Below are 10,275 nucleotides of genomic sequence, written 5' to 3'. Positions count from 1 at the left end.
TGTGTTTGTTTCTTTGTGTGTGTGTGTGTGTGTTTGTTTCTTTGTGTGTGTGTGTGTGTGTGTGTGTGTGTGTGTGTGTGTGTGTGTGTGTGTGTGTGTGTGTGTGTGTGTGTGTGTGTGTGTGTGTGTGTGTGTGTGTGTGTGTGTGTGTGTGTGTGTGTGTGTGTGTGTGTGTGTGTGTGTGTGTGTGTGTGTGTGTGTGGGGGTGTGTGTGTGTGTGTGTGTGTGTGTATGTGTGTGTGTGGGGGTGTGTGTGTGTTTGTTTCTTTGTGTGTGTGTGTGTGTGTGTTTGTTTCTTTGTGTGTGTGTGTGTGTGTGTGTGTGTGTGTGTGTGTGTGTGTGTGTGTGTGTGTGTGTGTGTGTGTGTGTGTGTGTGTGTGTGTGTGTGTGTGTGTGTGTGTGTGTGTGTGTGTGTGTGTGTGTGTGTGTGTGTGTGTGTGAGATAAACAGGGTCAGTCTCTGTGACCTCTGTGGTACGGAGAGTCTGAAGGGTCAAACCTAATCGATGTTTTCAGATGTAAGGAAACTCTATCCTGGCCATTAAATATATTAAATATCATTAAGCCCACAGAAAGACACATTACATATTCAGAGTGTCAGTCCCAGAGGCGATGGACAGAGGGGATATAGGGATAGTTTCTTTATGTTTTATAATTTAGAGTGTGGCAATTAACAAACCTGTTAAGCTGTGTTGTAAATATTCATTTTTCAAGAAAGCCACGTTTGTATGACTCGGGTAAAAAACACATTTGAATTCAAACACTGGCTAATAACTGGAGGGGCACTCAGAGACCTCTGCCAAAAATCAAATGGCTTTTATCACAAAGTTAATTAGAGTTAAAAAGATGTTGTGGGAAGACCCTTTTGATCCACTTCAAATTTGAATGCGTTCTTCCATGAAAAGTAGGCCTAATGGATCCATTGACAGCTTTTAATTAAACTAACAGATATATTTTGAGTTACAGTATTTATTTATGAAATATATAATTTAGAACAGTTGAGATAATTGTGTAATATAGTATTTATATCAGTATGTTTCGATAACAGACTAAATAATTGGGTATTCTTGGTTTAGCTGGCCAGCTCTGTTGTGATTGGTCGACTGCATAGAGATGTCCCGCCCCTTAGCCCCTTCACGTACAATGTGTTGGAGCGCTAGCCAATAAGATCCTAGTGATGTCACTATGTTCCGGAAGTAATGATAGGAGTCCAATAGAGTGGTGCAGGGGTGACGTATTTACCCTGAAGGAAGCTGCTGGTTCCCTCGATAGCTCGAAATGAGGTCTGTGGAAAACGAACCTGTTTGATAAATGAACGTTTTGTTCAGCCGGATAATCTCCACATGTCTGCCCTACTTTTATAATTTGGAATCATAAATCTAATGGCCAGAAGCAAAATGCTAACGTTATGCTATACAGCCGAGTCCAGCAGCACGACTTCAACGTCACGCCAACTTAAGATCCATATTCAAACACAGATTCTAAATGGAACGAGTTGAAGCGTTTGTTTGAACAGTCTGCAGGAGGCAGGTACTTGCTTACAAGCATGTGTGTGTGTGTGTGTGGGTGTGTGTGTGTGTGTGTGTGTGTGTGTGTGTGTGTGTGTGTGTGTGTGTGTGTGTGTGTGTGTGTGTGTGTGTGTGTGTGTGTGTGTGTGTGTGTGTGTGTGTGTGTGTGTGTGTGTGTGTGTGTGTGTGTGTGTGTGTGTGTGTGTGTGTGTGTGTGTCACCCTTAAATCGACCCGCTTGCTGCTTTTGGAGAACCCTGCTTCTTTCAAACACTCAACATGCAGTAGTAGAAACCAGATGGTCATCGGTTCGATTCGAGACCCAAGAAAGAGCGCCGCTCGTTGAAGCAAACCTCCTTTCCTCTCCCAGTGTGTGTGTGTACTCATGCTGTGTGTGTTTCTTTGTCTTTATGTGTGTGTAGGCGGTACCAAAGCCCATAGCGATGGAGCCATGTTGGGGCAGCAGAGCAGGAGTTCTGACGGTTCTGCTCTACCTGCCCAGAGTCCCGTCGGGAACACCTCCACCTGGACAGTCTGGTAGGATTACCACGGATACACAACGATACAACAGAGACCTGTTCATCATAGGCATATATATATATACGATAATACTTAAAGCTCAGATCAAGTCTGAAATGTGACTTGCATCCCATTAGCTCCATGTGTAACATCAACAGACAAATATCAACAACACAGGAAAAACAAACATTGAACATAACAGCAGGGTCAGTGAGAGCTGCTCAAAGAGCCTTCAGCATGCATCTGATCTGATTCAGCTCTGAGAGGATGGACTGGAGCACAAAGGATGCTTCTGGCTGACCTTAGTGAATCTCCATTAGATGGTAGCAGTGTGTATCCTCTGTTCAGAGCATGCTTTGTGTCCCAGATGATGTTGTTATTAATGTTGTTTATTTATCCCCATGGGAAAATGCAGGCGTTCATGTCAGCAACATAGAGCAAAAAGTAACTATTGAAACAGTAATAAGTTGAGCATTTGTATGAACATGTTAAATATATATAATTAGACCCTCCAGAAAAACGCGATTCTGCGATCGCAGAATTTACCGCATAATCAGCAAAATGGCGCAGATTTTTAAAAGGCCGCATAATCCCCGCATTTTTCCACACAAAGTTGAGAAGAAAAAAAAGTTAACTCGTCTTGACGTGACGTCATCAGCTCGCGCATCACAGAATGTAAACAACACTGTATAGAGCTCATTTACCAACGAACATTTCTACTAAAGACCGGGCAAAAAGTGGGGGGAAACTATTCTGCACCCCGTGCAACTGTGTGTTGGAGCATAAGAGAAAATCGACGGTAACGACCCACTTTGATTCATTCAAACATTCGAAAATGCTTTCTGCTGCTGCCGACAAGAAAACCAAACAACTCACATTCACGAGGCATCAACCTCCAAAACCCTTTAGAGGGCTACAAGAAACAAAGTGAGTAGCTACAAGATTGAAGCTGCAGATAACGAACGAGTAAATGAAAACAGAATGAGGCGGAGAAGTGTGTGTGTGTGTGTGTGTGTGGGGGGGGGGGTGTGTGTGTGCGTGTGTGTGCGTGTGTGTGTGTGTGTGTGTGTGTGTGTGTGTGTGTGTGTGTGTGTGTGTGGGGGGGTGTGTGTGTGTGTGTGTGTGAGATTAAAATAGCCCAATTGCTTTTACAATAAATAAACATTGAATGTGTTTAATTGAATAGTAAAGGGGTTTAACGTTAGTGGCAGGTTGTGTGTGAGAGAGAATAAGACAGCCCAATATTTAAAAAAATTGTTATTATTTTCCCCAGCATATTTCCGTATATTTCGCAACTTCCCGCAATTTCACCGCATAAAATCACATAAAAACCCTGCATGTTTAATCGCATAATCAAGGAATTTTGCCCACGTTTTTCTGGAGGGTCTAGTTATATTACCACTGATACACCACGATACAAAAACAGAGATCTCGCCATGATAGGCATATATATATATTTATAGCATCTATAGACCATTTCCTGCTTGTTGGTCATGAGAAGCTCTTTAAATCTGTTAAGAGAAACAGTTTCAGCTCACATTGGAGCAGCAAAACTATACAACGTATGCCCAGCTCATAGATTTAAGTGACAACAAGTAAAAACAAGTCCTCAGAGCGAAGGCCATTAGTTCCTGTACTTCCCCAAAGGATATATATCTATAGATTATGTGAAAGAACATCAAGAACAGCTTTAGAAATAACAATATGCCGATGGGTTAGACCTTCCAAACCGAGCACATGGAGCAATGGTGCGTTCAAGGGTTTTAAGGTATGTCATAAATCTCAATGCCTCATGATAGACGGTATCTAAAGAGATTTAGAAGATGCATTCATGTTTACATCCTCAGAGCCTAGCACAGACATACATGCTACAGATTCAGACTAAAGATGATTTGCTAAGGTTACACAGTGATGACCTTCAGATAGGAAACTACATTTGTACCTGAAGCTTCTTTAGAAATTCAGTAAGACGATTTATTGCATGCTATATTTTGACTATACTTCTTCTGGAGTGTTGTGTTTGGTTTTGCATGGATAATGTCCTGATGGTATTTAGTAGATCTTCATATTTTCTATGCATGTGTTTTCCACCAAGGTAGTGCATAATATAACGCTTTTTATTGGGAGAAAGAGCCATCACAGTCTTCTATTTGAATGGTATTATCGGAAAGGCAGGTGCATAATGAGTCTATTACCAGCAGACGGTATTTAAGTCCAACTGTCAGACTCTCACCAGGCACAGCTAATGTTCCTTTTCATGACTAAGCGTAGCAGACATGAACTGTCCTAATGCTGATTTCTCCATTTTCATTTGATAGCTGCTGTTGTTGAAAACTGTCAGCTGTCTCCCCTCCATGAAATCCTACATTTCAGTCATTGTAGGCTCACAAAAAACCTGAAGCTTTTACGAACCCGGGTTGTATTCAGCAAATCAACGATGTTTGTAAGGACTCCAGATGTAGAAAGCCGCGTTTCTCGTTGTGCCTCGAGGCTTTTTCCTTTCAAGTCACATGTTAAACAGGCTCTGACATTTTAAACAAAAGCTGTAAGAGTAAACACACGAACATATGATGGCATCTGAGGCACCTTTCAATATGACTCAACGTTTTCAATGGTCTGCAGCAGATGGTAATAATGTAGGAAGTGGAGTCTAAAACCACATTGTTATGTAGCACTTCCTATTACTTTAGCGCAACACAAGATTAGCCAAACTTCACGTTTTGTTTCTACGACATAAATACGTCACCACTTGTTATGGTGTGAAGCTTCTAAGTGTCATCAAATCAGCAGTTGCTAACAAGTGGCACTACAAACGTTATGGTATATATGATGGAGAGATAGAGTGTCAGTATGTAGTGTCTCTACTTTAAAGAGTCCTCTCCTGCTGATGTTCAGGTGTATATCAGTATGTAGTGTCTCTACTTTAAAGAGTCCTCTCCTATTGATGTTCAAGTGTATATCAGTATGTAGTGTCTCTACTTTAAAGAGTCCTCTCCTGCTGATGTTCAGGTGTATATCAGTATGTAGTGTCTCTACTTTAAAGAGTCCTCTCCTGCTGATGTTCAGGTGTATATCAGTATGTAGTGTCTCTACTTTAAAGAGTCCTCTCCTGCTGATGTTCAGGTGTATATCAGTATGTAATGTCTCTACTTTAAAGAGTCCTCTCCTGCTGATGTTCAGGTGTATATCAGTATGTAGTGTCTCTACTTTAAAGAGTCCTCTCCTGCTGATGTTCAGGTGTATATCAGTATGTAGTGTCTCTACTTTAAAGAGTCCTCTCCTGCTGATGTTCAGGTGTATATCAGTATGTAGTGTCTCTACTTTAAAGAGTCCTCTCCTGCTGATGTTCAGGTGTATATCAGTATGTAGTGTCTCTACTTTAAAGAGTCCTCTCCTGCTGATGTTCAGGTGTATATCAGTATGTAATGTCTCTACTTTAAAGAGTTCTCTCCTGCTGATGTTCATTGAGTAACAGTTTCTGCTCATGTTGAATCTGTGCTTGTTTTCCTCAGTCTTGCAGCCAACAGCAGTAATTAAGGGGAAATGTAAGAAAAGTTGTTCTTTTTAAAATCACATAATGTTCTCTCCAGCAGTCGACCTGATTATTTAAAGTTCACTGAGTCATAGAACACGTTTTATGTATGTGTTGATCCTCCATCTTTGTTCTAGAACAGTGTGTTTCTAATGGAGATCAGACAGAGGTCCTGTTCTCTGAAGACACTGAGCACACGTTGGCTTATTCACCATTGATTTGTTGATCTGCAGGTCAACAGACTTCCAATAGTCAATACCAAATTAAATGTGGTCACTTAAATGACATGTCACTGCTAGGCTCAGACTCATGTAAAACCTTTTTTTAAACATCATTTATCCTACAAATCAGTGCTCAACACTTTTATCGTATATTCTTTCCTCTCATTTTCTTTACTTTACAATCAATCAGTGAATCCGAAGTCATTATTATTTTGTTTCTAAAGATAATATCAGTTTGATTCATGTTTTCATTGAAGGAAATTCTGATAAACTCTTAAAATATGCTTTGTTAATGCAGAAAGCACAAGAAACAGGAAACACACTGTTAAATATCAAGCTGTTTTTATATTTTGGTACCAGTATGTTCTTTCTCTTAGCATCAGCATGTCTTGTACCGCGATATACTAAATTATTCATATGAAGTCTTGACATATGGCACCTTTTAACAGCCTGCTGTGGTCAGACCTGCCTGGTTTCCATCCAACACTTACTGTTGGATCAATTGTTCCATAAATGAGACATCCTGACTTTCCACCGTCTGAGATCATGTTGCTGCTATAGCCGGACGACATGTGATATCTGCAGCCCACCATCGTGTAGAAATCACTGGAAAGACCGTAGAAACTTCCTCTCAGACCTGACAGAGGCACGCAGTATTTGTTCTCCCTAATACTTTGTTACTGGGTTAAGTACATTTTTCTGGTATCAGTACTTTACTCCATGATGACTTTTGACTTTCACTTCCTACATGTTGAACCCAAATACCTGTACTTTCTACTTCTTACATGTTGAACACAAATACCTGTACTTTCTACTTCTCACATGTTGAACACAAATACCTGTACTCTCTACTTCTTACATGTTGAACACAAATACCTGTACTCTCTACTTCTTACATTTTGAACACAAATACCTGTACTTTCTACTTCTTACATGTTGAACACAAATACCTGTACTCTCTACTTCTTACATTTTGAACTAAAATACCTGTACTTTCTACTTCTTACATGTTGAGCACAAATACCTGTACTTTCTACTTCTTACATTTTCCAAACAGGCTGATTACTTTAGTTTGAATCTGTGTTTGGTGGCTTGATCATTATTATTTAGAGTCATTAGCCGTGTTCACACCAAGTACTTTGCCGCACTTAGCTCCCAGCACTTAGTTCCCCCATGGAACTAAGAGCCGATCGCGTTCACACCGGAATAAGTTCCCTGAGGGAAGATTGCGCAAATGAGCTGCTGACGTCACTTCTTCTTCTTCTGCTTTGGGTTTACTGGCAGGCCGCAAAAAACTTAACGGCGTGTACTGTCACCCGAAGTCCCCGGAGTTGGGGACTGGCTTCAGTAGAAGCTGCTGGGACTCCCAGCATCTTCTACTGAAGCCTTCCGAGTAAATCGCCAGAACGCCGACACCTCCTCATCTCCACCGCTTCCATGTTTACTTTTGTGTTGCCATAAGTTATTCTCTCTCCGTTGGTGCGCTGGGCTAATGCTAATGGTAATAATGCTAATGCGAGGATAATAAAATGGTGGCTCTACAAAACATTTCAGAGTTTTACCGGGTGTGGTTTGCAATTCATCCAGCCAATCAGAACTGGGGCATTTTTTTTCCCCAGGAGAGTACCACCTCACAGCAGGCACTAAAAATGGCGGTAAAAGTTCCCGGCACTGAGTACTCTTTTTGGTGTGAACGTGACATAAGGGTTACTAACGGAACGGAAGGGGAAAAGTACGGGGAAAAGTACTCCGGTGTGAACGTGCCTATAGAGTGCCTATTGATTTGAACACGATCCGTGTATCCATCATTTCCTGGTCTTCTCTAAAGAAGAGGGACCAATGAAAACGTTGTCATGTTGCCGTTGGTCAGCATGGAAACATTAATTAGCTAACAATGACATTATTGTTCTATTAATATAAATGGAGGTCAGGTACTCTTTAAAACAGCTGCTAATTATGGGTCTAGTTCCTGACCTCCCAGTGGGGAAACAATTTCCCCACTGGGATTAATAAAGTATATAAAAAAAACAACTCTTTAAAACAGCTGTTATGGATACTTTTAAAAGTACATTTCGAAGCCAATACTAAATAATAATGATCACGCCACTCAGATTCAAACTAAAGTAACCAGCCTGTTTTGAAAATGTAAGAAATAGAAAGTACGAAGTTGTCAGAAAAATAAGTAAAGTACTGATACCAGAAAAACTTACCTCAGTACAGTAGCGAAGTATTTGTACTCCACTACTTCCCACCTCTGGAAATGTACAGTGTGGTTTTGAGTCCAGTGATAATGAGCAGCTATGGAGCAGTATTGCACCGTCAGCTTGAGGCCAATCTTCTCTCCTGCAGCTCATCTTTCACCTCCGTCCACCTCCCAGGTCTTTCTCTCTTCTTGTGTTCTCGTACCCTGCAGCTCTTTGGGAAACTGCTGTCAGTTTTGTCTGTTGGTGGTTTTGTTTTTCTAAGAAACTGTATGTAACCGGAGCAGGTGTGAGTACCTTTGTTCCTCCGGCAGGAAGCAAAGCCTTCAACAGGACCGAGGAAATGAGCAAAGCAGACGTAAAACAAAGCACTTTGCAAGAGAAGCATTTTTCTGGAGCTGGAAAGACTTTAACATGTATCAACACTCACTTTAGTGTTATACAAGGGGGGGATGAAAGGTGTGTGTGTACGAGAATGAGTGATTAGTGTTCTGATGAAACAAAAACCCTGGAGAAGTCGTTATGAACAATTGTTTCAGGAGTGTCAATGTTATCGCACTCACATGAATGTAAATGTATATCCCGAAGAACATGGTTGGATGTGTGGACGTTAAGTAGCCTGCGTTTGTAAGAAGGTCAAACAAAGGAAAGATGTGCATTTTGTAAATAACTTAGGGAGTATCCACATGTTGTAAAAAGTCTATAGAGTGGTGCAGGAATGACTTAGCATTTTAATACGTGTTTTTCACTAATCTCCTGAAATATGGTCTGCGGTTAAAACAAGCTGAAGAGATTTCTTGTTTTGTTCTACGACATAAAATACAGGGTCACTAAATACCCCACTGGTGAATACAAAAAACGGAGGTTGCTAACAAGTGTCTAAATGAGACGACTAAACGTCATCACGCCCAACATTAGCCGCCTTTAGCTTAGCGGTGGTGACGTGAAGTCATGTGACCGTGCTGTAGTTCCTTTATAGCCCAACATTAGCCACCTTTAGCTTAGCGGTGGTGATGTGAAGTCATGTGACCGGGCTGTAGTTCCTTTATAGCCCAACATTAGCCTCCTTTAGCTTAGCGGTGGTGACGTGAAGTCATGTGACCGTGCTGTAGTTCCTTTATAGCCCAACATTAGCCACCTTTAGCTTAGCGGTGGTGACGTGAAGTCATGTGACCGTGCTGTAGTTCCTTTATTGCCCAACATTAGCCACCTTTAGCTTAGCGGTGGTGTCGTGAAGTCATGTGACCGTGCTGTAGTTCCTTTATAGCCCAACATTAGCCGCCGTTAGCTTAGCGGTGGTGACGTGAAGTCATGTGACCGTGCTGTAGTTCCTTTATAGCCCAACATTAGCCTCCATTAGCTTAGCGATGGTGACGTGAAGTCATGTGACCGTGCTGTAGTTCCTTTATAGCCCAACATTAGCCTCCATTAGCTTAGTGGTGGTGACGTGAAGTCATGTGACCGTGCTGTAGTTCCTTTATAGCCCAACATTAGCCACCTTTAGCTTAGCGGTGGTGACGTGAAGTCATGTGACCGTGCTGTAGCTCCTTTATAGCCCAACATTAGCCTCCTTTAGCTTAGCGGTGGGCATCGTTTATAGCCTAACATTAGCTTCTTACTTCTGCCGATTGTATTTTAGCTGCCTAAGAAGAAGTGGTGTTAATATGAGGAGATTATCCTGCTGAACCAGTATCATAAATGTGTGTTGGGCCACAAAGCTTGTTTTCTGCAATATACCTAAATCTAGTTTTTTGTTGAGGTAGCCCATGCAATGCTAACTTCCTGTGGGCTGTAACTTGTGATTTGAGTCTTGGTCAGGTGTTTAGATATGACAAACCACAATAGACAGGTAGGGAAATGTATAAAACACAGAAATATGACTAGGTTAGTTTCTCAAATCTATGAAAATTATATAAGGTTTACACTGGCCCAGAACAGAAACTTGAATTTAGCCCCTACCTGAGTCTTAAAAACACAAACAGACAGGCTGCATTTTAACGGTTTGGACAAAGGAAGCTATATTTTAGCATTTTCTATCTTCCAGTTTTCACCATGACACTCTGATTGGCCATTGGCAGAACTCCAGCATAATTTGAGATGACAAAACTGTAGATAAAACCATCCAAATGACATTTAAATTGCTTAAAGGCAGTGTCCGTGTGTCAGAGTGAGTGCCCTGTCACTTTCGCTCTTCACCACCTGATGTTTTGGAAATTAGCGAATCAAAGCAGCAGGAAATTAGAGCCAATAAGAGGCTTGTCACTTCTCGTCAGGCGGCTCTCTGGGGGACGTCCAG

General features: G+C 41.4%; 1 protein-coding gene across 1 annotated transcript in view; it reads left to right on the top strand.

Annotated features, from left to right (window-relative positions):
• The window catches only part of atrnl1a (attractin-like 1a), a 243,179-nt gene that overhangs the window by 215,898 nt on the left and 17,006 nt on the right, over positions 1-10,275 (top strand). The window contains exon 22 of the mRNA XM_079687044.1: positions 1,929-2,043. Within this exon, the coding sequence (XP_079543170.1) occupies positions 1,929-2,043 (115 nt within the window). The remainder of the gene's footprint in view (positions 1-1,928; positions 2,044-10,275) is intronic.

Source organism: Notothenia rossii (genome assembly GCF_949606895.1).
Source record: "Notothenia rossii genome assembly, chromosome: 6".
Lineage (NCBI taxonomy): Eukaryota > Metazoa > Chordata > Actinopteri > Perciformes > Nototheniidae > Notothenia > Notothenia rossii.
This window is presented reverse-complemented; position numbering and strand designations above follow the sequence as displayed.